This window comes from Pestalotiopsis fici (genome assembly GCF_000516985.1).
Source record: "Pestalotiopsis fici W106-1 unplaced genomic scaffold PFICI_Scf_4, whole genome shotgun sequence".
Classification (NCBI taxonomy): Eukaryota; Fungi; Ascomycota; class Sordariomycetes; order Amphisphaeriales; family Sporocadaceae; genus Pestalotiopsis; species Pestalotiopsis fici.
The window spans coordinates 197,981-213,912 of record NW_006917094.1 but is presented as its reverse complement, the minus strand read 5'-3'; the positions used below and the strand labels follow the sequence as shown (position 1 = coordinate 213,912).

Genomic DNA, 15,932 nt, shown 5'->3' with positions numbered 1-15,932 from the left:
CTAGATACATCTTGTCCCGGCCGTGGGTAGATGCTGTGCCGCAATTCCTGAGTTTCTAATTCGATCCTTTACGAGGGTATGTCCCAACAGCTCGGGACCGACTAAGCTCAATTTCACCTTTGTGTACCCATAGACCCGCGCCGTTGATGGCCAAGGTCAAGTGAGGAGGTTTGACCGGAGAAAAGCCTGCACGCCTCTCCAGCACCTGGGGTGTCCAGCAACATGACTTGTTCTATGAGATCGCATCATCAAGGGAATTTGTTTCATCAAGGTTGAGGTCCGAGGACCGGTTTCCCGCTCAAGAAGAGTGCGCAAGTGAATACATTTGCTAGCCCTGTATAAACGCCGCGTGCAGATGTGCAACAGCACGTAGATGATGCCGAGCTACGTATTCGGATGACAAAAACAGCGGTATGGCAGCTCAAAGACAATTGCAAATGACTTCAATGTGTACAAAGGTTGCTATGTAGTGTGAGTAAAGTGTTCTCTCAACTTCGCAACACAACCCTTGTAGTGGCTTGGCCACGCGAGAATCATGCCAGATAAACGTTGAAAAGAGCTGCATGACACGAATTCAGAAAACAGCGCTTAGCTACCTTTATAAGATTCATTGAGAAATCATCTACCCAATGAGTGAGATTCTATTCTAAGAATACAATTGCCTAGACGTGCATTCTATAATGCTTCCCTGGTCGCTGTTCTCGTTGGAACCAATGAATGGCCGCCTCTCCCAAATAACCGCCCACTTATAGTCATAAGCGCGCCCCAACCCCAGAAGACGATACATCTTACGTCGTTCTAGAAGGCTTCCACCTCGAATCAAAATTCTCGCACCAAACAGGCTTTTTGGTGTTGTGGGAATGCACCCAGAGCGTTAAATTTTGCTCTGCCACGATTTGACGATTCTGTTCTCGAAGGATGCAACGTGGTCGATGGTGGGCGCTAAGTGCACATATGATTATGAGACATGGATGACTCTGCAAGCTGGTCAAGCATTGGAATACGTAGAAGCGGTTAAGCAAGCGACGTGAGAGCTTCCGGTAGCGCCCTCCTCGTATCGCCGAAGACATCATTGGTGCTGGTCAACCACCATGAGCTCGGTACACACTTCAAGCATGTTCCTTATCGAGACTCTCCAGAACGCAACCATTCTCCATGCTTACCCAACGATCTACGATGAAGTGCCGGCGTCAAAACCCTTGGACGATAGAAATGATATGCAGGTAGGCCTTGTCGTCACCTCGCCCTCATTGGTGTGCCTGAAGACCTGACACATAAAGAGCCGCCTGGGTCGAGGAACGACATGCAAGAGAGGCGTACAAGTGATCTTCGGGGTCCCTACGCGCGTTCATTGTTGGATGTCCTTCATGTATGTCAGATATCATCATCATTCTGTGCATATCGTCCAAGGGTCTGCGATCCTCTGTGGGGGAATGAAGACTTGTCTGGTTTATTTTTGGGATCAAGTCTTAATTTATCAAAGAGCCGCAATATGCCGCCGGGGTATGTTGTTTATTGAAACGTCAGCCCGTGAAACTCAAGCACTGAACCCGGTGATCTCCCGCGGCTATAGCCTGACTCCCTGCCTGGTGAAAGTAATGATGGTCCATTGGATTTCTGACCAACGAGCTTCTGGTTGTGGGATTGTTTGCGTTATTGTTGCCGTTCTACAAATGGGTTTCATCAAAATATGCGGGTGATATACTCCTCATAGTATCACACGAAGCTCGCTTTATGACTGTCGCCACAGACGTCCTCGTTCTGTTCACTGACACAACATCCACACTCACGATCACTCCAAAAGATTGATACGATACTTTTCAACTATTGTATATACGCTTATATGCCATATTTCGAATCTAAAAGACTTGTCCTTTTGCAGTATTAGTAGTAGTGATGCTTGATGTCTAACGTAATTTATACGCCAAATGCTACTTTATCCTTATGCAAAAGGCAATAAATAAATGAAAGAGCAAAATGGAAAAGAAAATAAGAAAGGAAATAAGAAAGAGAATAATCCGCTTAGCTCGATGTGAGAGAACATCAGCGATACGCCTTAACTCTCCTAATTGAGATCTATAAAGCAGACTTGGTTTCCATCTAAGCCGACTAGATATAATGCTTATGGGCATATGATCATCCACTTAAGCTTTTCGGTCCTTAATTGGGATAATTCCTGTGCTTCAGAGGTATTGCAGGCTTTGTTGGGTTTTTGAAAACGCAACAACTACCTTGATCGTTCTTCAATTCTGGGACTACCATGAACGCCTTTACAAGACTTTTCTTGTCTGATTGAAAAAGCAGGGTCCTTGTTAGTAATCTTAAGGCGAAGACTTATTGTAAGCCTTTATCAAGGCGGTCTTTTCTGTATATAGGCGCCTGATTGCTAGCTATTTTTGGTGGAAATAAGTCAATCGCCATTCGTGTCTAAGAACTCTGGCCAGAGAATGAAGATTAAACAACACAGAAAGATAAATATCATTTCAAAGTGCTAGCGAAGCTGATAACCTCTCAATCTCAATTTTTATGGTTAAAGTCGTCCAGCTATGTGTGTGACATCTGATCCATCTTCTAACCTAGAGGGTCAACTCACGGTGTAAAAACAACGGATTGGCCCCATGAAGTAGCCTTACCGGCTGCCTCAAAGGCATTCTTCCAGTCCTCTAGGCTAAATTTGCCAGCAACTTCGTGGCCAGCCGTTTTCCCAAGCTTGAGCACACCGGTCTCGACCATTTTCACCACCTCCCGGATCTCCTTGCGACTGTACATCCATCGCCCCTTGATCTCGATACTGTTCAACATAATAAACCAGTAGGGGAGCGAGATGGTCGATACACCACCCATGAGAACCATTCTGCCTCGCCTCCGGAGCGCTTTGATGCCTGCTCCGATATGTGGCGCATCTTGGGCCTGAAATGGAGTGAAGTCTATGTACGCGTCTGCCGGCCCGAAGGCTGAGAAAGCTGCCGTATCCTTGTCCAGGTCTCCGGTCAGCACGACAGTTTCGACGCGTGCAACGAGTGACTTGATCTTGGCCAAGGCGTCCTTGTTTCGACCAAAGGCAATCACTCTGGCGCCTCTAGCGGCAGCGACCTCAACTGCGGCACCACCAAAACCGCCTGTTGCTGGTCCTACGATGACGGTCTCACCCGCTTTGATGTCGAGGGCTGAGACGCCTCCGTACGCGACGGCGAACCTGGCCAGGTAGTTGAGCTCGTCAAGCTCGTAGCCATGCTGCTTGACGAGGGTCTCCTCGTCCAGGGGTGTGGCGTTCTCGAGGGGTACGACAGCGTGGGTCGTCCAGCAGCCGTCACGCCAGGCGTCGTTGGCCAACTTTTTGGACTTTTCGGTACCACCATCCATGAGGCCTATAAGCATTTCCACATTGGGGTCATCGCGGGATGTGACATGACTGTCCACGAGAACCAATTGGCCCTCCTTGAGAGATGTCGAGTCTACACCGACTGAAACAATGCGGCCTATACAGCTGTGACCATATATTCCGGGAACTGGGAATTGAAAGTTTGGCATGGGATGTGCCAATGCGAAGCCCGTCTGAGGTCCAATAACGGCATTAAGAACTTGCACAACGGCAGTGCCAGGTTTTGCTTTTGGTACATCCCTGTTCTCGATCTTGAGGTCAAGAGGTGAACTGATAGAGTTGACAATCAATGACCTGGATGAAGCCATAGTGAATGAAAACAAGCTCCAGACTTATTTTCGTGGTCTCTCAGAAATAGAATTTAATCAAGTCGTCTTCCTGGAAATTACTTCCCAAGGATTTCGTGTTCCGATCATGAATGTATAATCCATCACCAGTAAGATGTGAAAAGCCATAATATTCTATAAATACTCGCTGTCTTTTGCTGAATTCGTTGTCACGGCCGTCACGGCCGTCACGGCCTTCTCGGCCGACAAAGAAAACATGACGAAAGCGCGAGTCTTGCTCGGAGTTTCCAAGATGGTACCGGAGATAGTGGTTACCATTTTTGGAATTGACAATTTTCATACGGAATTCGACAAAATCACGATCACGATGCATACCTCCCAAGTTACACGATCCAAAGCACTTTCAAGGAGTTTGAAGATATGGAAGAACGATATAAGATCCAGATATCTGCAAGGACAACTTCGAGTCCCTGTCGAGGAGTAAATACCAGGTTGCTGATTGGCTTGCGGGGTCATATATGTGTCTCGGCTCGGAGGTCCAGCACTTGTATTTTTCTCTCTCTTTCTCTTGGAACATGCAATTCATTGGCGACACACCGTTTCGAGCTTACAGAGTACACACAGCAACGCCAAGAATAACATTTTCTATCTTCGGGGATGGAACAAACTGTCCCCTACAACCTAATCTTGCGCGATTCCCGTCGTATCGGACTTTCCAAGGTTTACAAATGTCTTGGTCCGAAAAGCCAATCTTTCGTTTTGTACATACTCCGTAGCATAGCCCAGAAGCGTGAGACCGGACCCAGTGCCTTGGGGCTTACATAATGTAACGTCATGCTCGTTGGCCAGACTTTCATTCGAGCGGTAGTCGAGTTCCCGTTCGTCAGAATTACTGGAAACGGAAACCTTTTGTTTTCTCCCCCTAGCTCCCCCCTCCAACTCCCTTGGAGAATCAGGTGTGCTTGTTGCCCAAACGCCGGAATTAGTGTGGCGGTCTTATCTCCAGTAACATCCGACTGATCCGATTTCTGCCCTCCAGCCCGGCAAAGACGGCGCGCACGTCTTCCTTAGCGTGCTCCAGTCATTAGAATTGTGGATCGGATTTGTATCTCAAGTACAGTATCGACTCCGTCCACGAGCCAGGGGTCTGTCTCGTTAGAGCAAGTGGCCGGCTAAGACGGTACGTTTATTCTTCGACTAATTATTTCTAATGTGTCCTACGCCATTCATTCGAGTCTGCAGAGCTCCGGCTGCTACCACCAGCTCGCGTAACAGGAATCGTCGAGGGAAGGGGGAAAGGGGTTGGTCGATTGGTGGTCCAATTACCACTTCTTGCGTGATGGTCTAAGTACCTTCTGTCCAAGTGTCATCATCATCATCCTCAACAATAAGCATTGGTTAAAGTACGGATACAAACAGAAGAGTCGATGTCAAAGTTGTCCCTCTACATCCTCTTTTGGGTGGGTGGCCGGGCTTCCCCCCCTTCTGCTTACATGTGTACAAACTGGCAGATATACTTTCTGGCTTCTGGAAGTATGGCAGAGAATACCCAGAGCCGAGGGGGCAAGAATAGTGAGCAAACAAATCCAAAATACCTAATTACATGTTACCAAAATAGATGTTGGGCGGAATTAAGGTGAGAAGGAACGGTTTTTGCCGCCCGTTTGGCTGTCCACCCCCCACATTCAAATGCCTTTGAAAAAAAAAAAAAAAGGAAGAACCGAAGAACCCAAGCACCTTTCCTTGGGAGACATGGATGGGCCCGAAGAATGGAAAACATGACAGAAAGAAGAAGAAGGGGGAGAAAAGAAAAAAACTAGACCTAGACTTGCGCCAAGTTTGGTTCCCAACACTGCCTGCTGCTGCCACGCAACGCAACTTCTCGTTTGTCGGTTTCCCCCCAAATTCCAGTGCGGAGTGGTGAGGCTACGCTACTTGCAGTCATATGGGGCCATCTCAGAAGCCGACAGTACCGACCGATTGATTGAGACAAGCCGCCATGATAGATCAGCAGCACATTCACACACATTTGATTAAACCATAACCCCGAGATCTCGGCCCTTGACAAGTTTGACTTCTTTTTTCTGTTTCGAGCTTGGCCCGCTTCACTCGTGAATTTTCTTGTATTTTCTATTCCTGCCAATTATCCCCGCCGGCGTCAGTGAGTGGTTTTCCAGTGAAATAGAGACCAACACCTGCGCCCGCCGCTCTGGCTTAGCACCGCAGCATACCTACCTACTGGTCCAACGTTATCCCCGAGCTGGGTCCGACCGCAAATGGACGGCCAGCAATACCACCAGAGTGTCTTTCGCGCCCAGCCCACCGATGGCACGCAGCGCAAGATCCAGAAGCGCAACAGACCGCCCGTCTCGTGTCTGTTGTGCAGAACTCGCAAGGTCAGTCAAGTCATTATCATTTCTTCTTTATTTTGATTTTGCATTTCATGTATTTGGTCCATCACCATAATTGTCATGTCCGGGTCGTTGCGCGCCCGTGGAACTTCTCCGCCAGCATTGTGTGTAATTGTTTGGCTCACCCGACCTGTAGGTAAAATGTGACCGCCAACAACCGTGTGAGAGATGTGTAAAGAGCGGCGAGGCCGCCTTTTGCGAGTATGCTCCGCGAGCCGCTCGCAAGCCTAGGTCCGAAGGCCGCCCGTCATCTGACAATCGCCCCAAGCATGAGGCCATGTCCCGGCCGGCACTTCAAGTCCGGCTACAAAAGCTCGAGGAGATGGTCAGCGGGATGGTGGCGCACAACACTCAGTTGCGCGAGAATCCTCTCGACACGCCATCGAGCACGGATCAGCGGACAGATGCCGAGTCGCGTTCCGACCTCAGCACGCCGCCCAGTATTATTGGTGCCAATCATACTGGTATTCTCACCACTCAATCTGAACATACCTTTGTCGGCCCAACGCACTGGTCCTCCATTCTTGAGAGTATAAGTGATATCCGTAGTCTCATAGAGGCCGAAACCGACGAGACGCTTAGTCCATCGCCGCCTGCCTCGCATTCACATGAAATCGACGTCATGTTCGGCCCTCAGCCAGGCATAACAATAGAGCAAGCCGTCGCCCGATTACCGCCCAAGAATAAGATGGACCAGCTTGTCTTGATGTATTTTCGACATCGCTTCACTGCGGCGCCGTACATACACACCTCCAAGTTCCAAAGAGAGTATGATGGCTTCTGGACGGACCCGTCGTCTGTTAGTCTTCTATGGATCAGCGTATTATCCTCGATCCTATGGTCAGCAGCTTCACTATCAAGGATGAAGGGCGAAGATTTGAGCAAAGATTGTGAAGCTGTTCATGAAGACAACCTTGCCAAGCTTGCCGTGGAATGCTTGGTAGCGGGTGATTACCTGGCCGCCAAACCATACTCAATCGAGGCGCTGCTTCTTCACGCATTTACGGACCTTCAGAAGAACAGGGAATGCCCATCACAATTGTGGGCCAAGTTTGGGCTGCTTGTTCGTCTGGCACAGCGAATGGGCTACCACCGGGACCCGAAATACCTCCCCAATATCTCACCGTTTGAGGGAGAACTGCGCCGCAGAGCGTGGTTCTTTATCGAAGTCTTCGACTGCATCTTTTCGTTCCAACTAGGGATGCCACCTAGTATCAGAGAAGATGAATGCGATACCGAGTCACCCGGCAATCTCTACGATCTTGACTTTGATGAGAATTGTATAATGCTGCCGCCCCCTCGACCACCAACGGAGCCGACCTCGACCCTGTACCTCTGCATCAAATCGAAATTGTGTCGAAAACTGCGCCGTGTGATCAAGATTTCCATGTCGATCACACCAACTCCTCATGACGAAGTTATGAGACTACACGATGAAATTGAGCGGTACCACGACTACATCCCGCAACCGCTCAAAATTCGGCCGATTCGATCCTACAGCTTTACCGACCATACGCATGATATTGTTCATCGGCTCACTCTAGAGATGATGTATCTGAAAAGCTTGTGCGTCTTACATCGCAAGTATCTCAACAGCGAGAAAGACGACCACAGGTACGATATATCAAGACGGACATCCGTAAATGCTGCCATTCGCATCTTGGACCTGCACGCGGAATATGAAGAAGAGTGCCGACCAGGTGGCCGACTATACGAGGATCGGTACATGCTGGCCAGCCTTAGCCTGCATGATTTCCTCATCGCTTCCATGATTATCTGCCTTGATCTCTCAGAAAATGCCCCTTCCAGGTAAGCAAGGGAAACCCTTCTATGAGAAAGCCATGCTAACACTGAAGTAGTCAGGAAGACCGGGCCAGGAAACTGAGAGCCCTGGGCACCTCGTACAAGATTTGGTCGGAGAATAAGACCGTATCCAGAGAGGCAGCTCACGCCACCAGGGTTGTCGGTGCCATACTGCGCAAGGTTTCGATGCAGGAACCCCCCAGAACGCCTTTACCACCTCCCCAACCGGAGGTCAGGGGCGGCTCCCTGCATGTGTCTAGTCTGTTGAACAACGATAACCAATTGCCACCATTGTCTGCCCTGGCGCCGACAGATCAGTCCCAATTGGCAAACGTGATGGACCTTTCCCTTGACTTTTTGGATGCAGTACCACTGGACAATGTGCTCAGTGACATTGGCCAGTATGATTGGGTAAGCAAGATTGGACCAATTTGAATATGATGAGTGCTAACTCTTGAACAGACCATGATCGATCAATATCTGCTTGACAAACAAGAATGATGGTTATTTAAGGCGTTTTGGAATATCCCTGGAGCGTGTATGAGGTAGGGAAGGCATTGAAGATATCCATTTCGAAAGCGGTCTTTGGAGTTGGGCGGCCAAACATACATATCACAGCAACAATTTGCTCTCGGAGGGCTACATTCTTGGTCTATTGATCTTACCTCTTCTTTTGGTGCCGTGCAAATAAGAATATTGCTTTACCACGTCCGATGACATGAGCTGGTATAAATATGATCAACTTGTAGGTGGCATTTGAAAAATATATATGTCACTTGGAAGGTTACTGGATGCAATGCAAAGCGAGAACCCTGCCCGACTGGATAGGTACCTAGATGATTGGTCTCGTCAAAGTGTTTGACTGAATGTTGCAATTTTTGAGATTTCTTGATTTTTTTTTTTGTTTCCGGGTTTATAATGTACAAATTAATTTGCGAGTAGAGCCCTTTCGCCCCCTGCTCTTTGAATGCTTTTTCTCGTCTTGTTCTGTGGTTCAACCAGTCAATCGTTTCTGAGAGCTTCCTGCGCGAGTTTCTCCTTGACTAAAAAGCTCACTCGCGTACTTCAGAGTGCATTGCCAACCCGTTGAGCCGTGAATTATCGTAGTACCAATTTCGCAAGGCGAGACCAGAGGGCCACAAGCCGTGTAGTAGCGATGTGATCGAATCGGATGAGCGGCCAAGACCGCGAATATATCAGCTCCAGCTATCAGCTACCAGGCAGTGGAGTATTGCGTCAAGCCCATTTGGACAAGTTACCCAAGGCTCATTCGTCGTAGACTGAGGGTGCACCGTAAGGTTCTGTTGATGCATCCAGAGGCCCTGGAAACTCATCTTTGTGCAGTGTTTGAACATCTGGCGATGTAGGCGACGCATCCTCCCTCACTCTAGACCTTGGGGCCTGTTGCACTCTTCGTTTTGAGAGCGACAGAGCATCCTTTACAATAGGATCGGAGTAGTTCGCGCTCGTGTGACCAGAAGAAGACGCAAGCAGTTGTACAAGGTCATCATCTGGAGAAACGAGCTCATCTCTCGGGGCATCCATAAGTTTTAATGCCTGCTTCCTGGCTCGCGAACTCATTGATCCAATTGCGTTAATTGTATCCTGGTCAGGTTTCAGACCGGAATATTCCAAATATCGAATGGTGCGTACCGCGCCATCGGCGTCGTTTAAGCGGGCAAAAGCGCTGATGAGAGTGTTCCACGTTACTATATTTGGCCTCACTTCACCTTGCTTGAGCATCACTCGTACCATGGATGCTGCAATGCCTGGTTGGCGGTGGTTCTTAAAGCCATTTATAAGTACAGTCCATGTGTGTACCGATGGACGTGGATGACGCCGGTTTTTGCCATAACGGGTTTGCTCGATGGCAGATCTTTCCATCATCGTCTGTACAAGTTGCACAGCAGGGTGCAAACACTGCTGAAATTGAAGTATAGCTCGAAGAAAGGCATCATATATCCATGTGCCTTGCTCTTGGAGTATAGCCAGTGCGGTTGAATCCTTGCACTCAACCAGCTTATTGAAGTGGTTCATTTGCTCCTTCAATGATGCAACGCCGTTCCGTAATTTGGGAGGATAAAACCTTGGGCACCCTCGTAGAGCAGCAGCAAGCATTAATGATAGAGTGAGACAGTCTGGCTCCAACAGCGAACCCTCGGGTAGTGGCAGCAAAGCCGAGGCAATGTCTCTGATTGGCGTCGATTTGCCTGGGGCGGGACCTTCCCACACAAGATAATCCTCGAGTGGAAAGCTGCATAGTTTTTGAAGTGGTTCTAATTGAAAGAACTTGGCATAAACCTGCAGCATAGGCCGAAAGGAGCTCATGTCCTTCTTCTGCCTACGCCTCCTCTCGGGTATCGATTCGCCATCCCTCAAGAGGATGTCAAGAAAGTCGTTCAGCATCGTGGCATTCCACACGTTGTGCGAATGAATGGATGCCATGATGCGTCGGATCAAGTCAATGTTCAGATCCTGCTTAGCACCGTGGAGCAAAGTAGCATAAACATGTTGATCTGGCTCGATCCCATATTCGAGAAGAAGGTTGAACACCGTCCAGGCTGTGTCGGGATGGCCACGAACACAAAAGTTTCTCATCAGAGCAGTAATATTGAGAAGGTTGGGGTCAAGACCTGTCTCGAGAAGTGATCGGAACAGTTCGTCTGGCGCAGCGGCTTCTTGTGGTATCTCGGAATCCTTTTCCAAGTGAAGCAAGGATGTACATACGCTGGACCCAGCTGCCGAATTGATATCGAGGCTGCCGCTTTTCGTTATGGAGCACAGTATATCTGCCGCGAGTCCTTTGTGCTGATTACTCTTTGAAAACTTGCTTGCGAAATGAAGCGAGGTCGGGGCACTCAGATCCTTGCCATGACTCCTCATGTAGTGATATAGTTCTTCAACCTTGTCCACTTGATGAGTACGCGCAACGATCGAGCCTATTGCTTGCTGGTTAATCTCAATGAAGCCAGTGGGATCGCTTTTCATGAGAAACAGCGCCAAGTCGACCAGCCCATCATGATGGGTATCCGCAATCTTCGGACGCAGAACGAGTAGTCTAATAGAGTCTTCAACCACATAAAACGGAGACCAAGCCGGATCGTAGGTGGCCTGCAAGAAGGTCGATAGCAAATTGGAATCCGTGTCCATCAGAGATTGTATCATCTTCGGCCAAAGATCCTGTCGCCTTTCCGGATCCAGTCCGGCCCACGACGCCTTCATCGTGGCAACTGATGGGGTGGATCCGTCGGCTAGTACGGCCCAGATGGCAAGGTGTGATGTTGCTGTATCATTGCTGGTGACGGCTGATTTTCTCAACATTTTGCTAAACTCCAGTTTCCAGGCTTGGTATTCGGCATACAATCTCTCCGGGTTTTCATGAGGGCGGGCTAACAGCAACCTCCGCAATTGACTGGCAGATTCTCGCGCGGCGGGTGCTGGGAGACCGAAGACTGCGCTCAAATACCGTTGTGACGCCTTGTGATCATAATCTGTCTTCAGCAGTCGGGTCCGCAGAACGGTCGGAGAGTTCAACACCCGCTCGTCTGTTTTCCTCAGCAGCTTGTCCTTGTTATGCGCAGCCTCTTGGTTCGACTCGATTTGCCTGCCGTCGGCGGTTGAAGATCCATCATTGTCAAGCCGCTTTGGGAAGATGACATCGGGATCGCGCACTATAGCTGTATGAAGTGCGGCTTGCGATCGGGTGTTCTGCAAGGTGAAAAGCCGAAATCGGGCCAAGCAAGGTCGACATGTATAGGGAAGCCGCATACCTTCCGACAAAGAAAATGGCAGGCGGAACTCAGGGTGGGTAATGGTACAATTGTAAAAACCTCATGTCATATACATGGTAACATCATTTGGAGGTTTGAGACATGTGCGACCGCAAGCGACAGCGTTAAATGTGTGATGCACTTGTTTAGAAGGAACTGAGCGCTCCGCAGAGATGAGGTATGTGGTAGTATGTACATGCCAGGAGACGGAGCCGCCCTCCAGCATCAGCTCGCGAAGCCTTAGGTTAATATGGAGTGTAAATTTCATGCTGGGGCTGCGCTAAAAGGTCCTTATCAGGCTTATCGTGTCGCGCGGCTCGTGATCCCCTGCAGTGTCGGATGTGAAAAATAGTGCTTAAAGGGTATACCGTACCACTGATCGGTAAAAGCATAATTCTCCGGCTGATCCGGTACTGTAAACTATGTATATAAGCCGCAGAGGGGGTACCCCCCTCTCTCCTATATCTAATGCTACCTAAGTCCCCATTAATTTCCTATATAGTAGCACCACCACTATTACGATCTGGAGAAAGTCCGTATTTTATTCAGTTTAAGTCAAGTCAAGTCAAGCTGGCTAGGTCAGCCACTGCCATCGGGGGGCTTTACCAGACTAAAGGGTGCTCGCCAGCGAGCCTAGCGCTAAGAAAAGCATTGTGAGCGTAGCTAACGCGTTACGTATGCAATAGTTCGCGTCGGCGACGAAAGGTTAGCCAGAGGACGCAAAGAAGAACTAAAGCTTATTGCCATCCGGTGGCAGCGTTGAACGGCAATAGCAACGGCTGCATATGCTAATAGAGGGCGCTTAACGCCAGCACTAACGAAAGTCGCAGTGCTCCCAAAGGAGCAGCGCTGGTAGTGTGATCTGCTAATAATAGAGGGCGCGGTGCTCCTAGAGCAGCGCCGGCAGTATGATCTGCCAATAAAGGGCGCGGTGCTCCCAGAGCAGCGCCGGCAGTGTAATCTGCCAATAACAGAGGGCGCGGTGCTCCTAGAGCAGCGCCGGCAGTGGTTTGCCAATAGAGGGCGCAGTGCTCCTAGAGCAGCGCCGGCAATATAATCTGCTAATAACCGATAGCGCGGTGTTTACGAAGCAGCACCGGCCAGGCAATGCTAAGGGCAGCAGTGGGCTGCGTGTATAATGTATAGCATCGCGAACCAGGAGTTTAATGCTAAAGGGCGCACGTTAAGCTGCCATTTTGGGGATCAAGCCTGCACGTAACGACGATATAGATCTAGTCGTACGGTATAGAGGGCGTGTCGGATATGAAAAAATAGTGCTTAAAGGGTATACCGTACTACTGATCGGTAAAAGCATAATTCTCCGGCTGATCCGGTACTGTAAACTATATATATAAGCCGCAGAGGGGGTACCCCCCTCTCTCCCATATCTAATGCTACCTAAGTCCCCATCAATTTCCCACATGCAGCAACAGGGAAGCTCCAAGTGGGCTGGCGGCTCAACTCTGATTTCGGAGCAGTTCCTAATCACGTACGTACTTTGTTACATTTTCAATTCCTTGCCAATTGCAACACCAGCCGCCAATCTCAGAATCATACACCTGACTGCTGGGCCAGCCGAACGATAAGAGTACCTATTCACCAGATTCGCTTACTGGATATCATTCGCCCAGAAAACATGTCTTCAACCAACGCATCTCTGGGCGCAGCGGCCGACGATCGCAAAGCCCGTCTTGCCAAGCTCAAAAATCTCAAGCGCAAGCAGCCAGGCGACGAGGTCGCCCCTCCCGAATCGACTCGCTCGCCATCACCGCCAGCAGAAGCAGCATCAGCACTGGTAGAAGCAACAACACCGTCTGAGCTAGATGTCACAAGACTACATCTTTCCGGGCGCAACTACGATGCCGAGACAAGGGGACCCAAGCTTGGGTTCGAGCAAGCGCCGACGTTGAATATGGAGGGACAAACTTTGGAGAAACAGGCTGCTGAAGTGGAGGCTGAAGTCAAGAGGAAAGCCGTGGAGGAAGCTGCCGAGGCTGACAAGGGCATCGATCTATTCAAGTTGCAACCGAAGAAGCCGAACTGGGATTTAAAGCGTGATTTGGACAAGAAGCTAGAGGTTCTCAACGTGAGGACAGACAACGCTATTGCGAGGCTGGTGAGAGAACGTATTGCGAACTCGAGAAAGGCGGAAAAGGAGAAGGCTGTCACAAACTCCAACGGCGAAGGTGAAGCTGTGGGACTGGATGGTGTCGCCCTTGTGGAAGCGATGAGAGTGCGAGAGCGTGAGGATGAAGAAGAGGAGAGGAGAGAGAAGGAGGCTGAAGAGCTGGCTTAGACGCTGATGCCTCCCATGCGTAGAGAGATATTGGCCTTTTAGTATTTGCATTTGCATTGCCCGGCGTTTTGGATAGGATGGCTCAGCCGCTTTTCGGTCTGCCCAGGCATCGACCTTTAGCTGGCCAAGAGAAAGAAAACATGTTGGTTTGTAAGAAAATAAATGTGATACCCGTCTATTATTCTCAGCAATTGTCTTTGTACAACTCTTTCATGTATACCTGGGTATTTCCCTTAAGGTTGACGTGAAGTTTCAGTGCCTAGCTACCTGGTCAGGACACTATAGGAAAACATCACGGCTATCAGTCTACATTGAACAACTGGCAGTTATAGTAAGTAGGACGAAACGACGAAACCGACATAGAGTGGGCTGAAAGGCGTCGAGGACCAGAAATGCCAGTAAGATGCCAGGAATAGACACTTGCACTTAGGACATACAAAAAGTACTTACACACCTAGGTTAGGTAGGTGAATGTTGACCCTGATGTCTTGCAATTTTATGGTCTGTGCAGTGTAACACAAATACACACCTCCAGGGTTATTCTTGTTACGGACCCCACCAAGGGATCTCACTCAGCGGCAGACACGAGCGCAGGATTGGTCTGTAAGCGTCCAGAGACATATGCTAGATACAAGGTAATCAAGGCAACCATGGATAAAAATGCATGGCTACATTACTTTTGGTGTGTTGAGTGGTTATGGTACCTACCTGATAAGCTTGTGCCAGGAACCAACTACTACTAGCAGCGTGCCAAAGGTATGAGGCTCATGCCCCCAGACTGCAGCGCCGAGTCTACATAAGGTAGCGCTAGATCAATTCTCTTCTAGTGTGGCCGCTGAGCCAGCAATGCGGCACGGTCGAAGAAATCTGCCGTACCGTTCCGTCGTGTGCGTTTTACGTGGGTAGGGGGACTGTACGTAAGGTGAAAAGGCTGGATTCGGATATGAATTTGGTCAGTCAGTGACTTTTCCAGACTTCACTTGTGAAGCATTCCCCCTCCCAGCTGCTTGTCTCGCCGTCGTTTGTTGTAGTTCCTGCCTGCCTGCGACTCGGTAGGACTGAAATCTTTCTCCGAATCCCCAGTGTCGGCCCCTCATTCCGTTCTGTCACTGGCCGGTCACTGAACAGGGACAAATTCCATTTCTGGCGTTTGCTGGGTGGATTGGGTACATACCTACCTTCAGGTTCCTCTTATGCAGTGCACTGCACTACCTACCAAGGTAACCTGTACTATCAATTCAACTGGGCAATTTTCCGACCCCGTCCATCCCAACATCAACTCGAACCAATTCCTCCACCAACATTTTCTCCCGGCCTCAATCTGATCATCAACGCCCGCGCCCTTGACGTCGCAAAGCTCCCAGGCACAGCCCTCATCGTGCTGCCTGCAGTTTTCTGCAACACACGAATACCTACTCATTTCCCCTCCTCATTGAGCGCTGAGCCGAGCCGACCAGGCGTCGCGAAACACAATCGGCGCATCTTACACAAGCTACCAGCATCTAGGTACCAAACTTGTGCCCGCAAGTGACGGACCTGGTACCGTACGACCGACCTTCTTCACCTTTGTCGGCGACCTTTCCGCGAAGCTCTCTCAGCTGTTCCTGCTGACTGCAGCCCTGTTTGCCCATTTTGGCACCATCGCCCGCTTGGTATCACCGTCAGACTCTTTCGGCCCTGTTAGATTGCCAGCGCCCAAGAACCACAAATTCCCCCACATCAACGCTCGGCATCAATTACCACAGCCAATTCTCCTACGACAGAAACGCATCACCGCTCACGAGACCTACGATATATCTTTTACGACCGACAATGATCAACAGTCAACTTCTTCAGAGCGCTGCGATGGTTGATCCCCTCTTCTAATCTTTATTCACGTCCCCTCGGTGTCGTCGCAACATTACTTTTCACCCTGCCCGATACAAGCTTGGAAAAAAAAAAAGTTGGCAGTTTGAATCGCGGATCCGATCAGTCTAGATTTAC

At 49.5% G+C, this 15,932-nt stretch overlaps 4 protein-coding genes across 4 annotated transcripts; 2 read left to right on the top strand and 2 right to left on the bottom strand.

Annotated features, from left to right (window-relative positions):
* Nucleotides 1–2,589: 2,589 nt before the first annotated feature.
* On the bottom strand, nucleotides 2,590–3,690 carry PFICI_06027 (uncharacterized protein; the record flags this gene model as incomplete). Its single annotated transcript, XM_007834608.1, has 1 exon — nucleotides 2,590–3,690. One exon carries the CDS (start codon nucleotides 3,688–3,690, stop codon nucleotides 2,590–2,592), a length of 1,101 nt encoding a protein of 366 aa, XP_007832799.1.
* Nucleotides 3,691–5,945: 2,255 nt separating this feature from the next.
* Nucleotides 5,946–8,384, top strand: PFICI_06026 (uncharacterized protein; the record flags this gene model as incomplete). Its single annotated transcript, XM_007834607.1, has 4 exons — nucleotides 5,946–6,065; nucleotides 6,217–7,889; nucleotides 7,940–8,294; nucleotides 8,346–8,384. The coding sequence occupies 4 exons, from the start codon at nucleotides 5,946–5,948 to the stop codon at nucleotides 8,382–8,384; spliced, it is 2,187 nt and encodes a 728-aa protein (XP_007832798.1).
* A 765-nt stretch (nucleotides 8,385–9,149) lies between these two features.
* Nucleotides 9,150–11,651, bottom strand: PFICI_06025 (uncharacterized protein; the record flags this gene model as incomplete). Its single annotated transcript, XM_007834606.1, has 1 exon — nucleotides 9,150–11,651. The coding sequence occupies one exon, from the start codon at nucleotides 11,649–11,651 to the stop codon at nucleotides 9,150–9,152; it is 2,502 nt and encodes an 833-aa protein (XP_007832797.1).
* Nucleotides 11,652–13,289: 1,638 nt separating this feature from the next.
* Nucleotides 13,290–13,949, top strand: PFICI_06024 (uncharacterized protein; the record flags this gene model as incomplete). The annotated part of the gene is made up of 1 exon (XM_007834605.1): nucleotides 13,290–13,949. One exon carries the CDS (start codon nucleotides 13,290–13,292, stop codon nucleotides 13,947–13,949), a length of 660 nt encoding a protein of 219 aa, XP_007832796.1.
* Nucleotides 13,950–15,932: the final 1,983 nt, after the last annotated feature.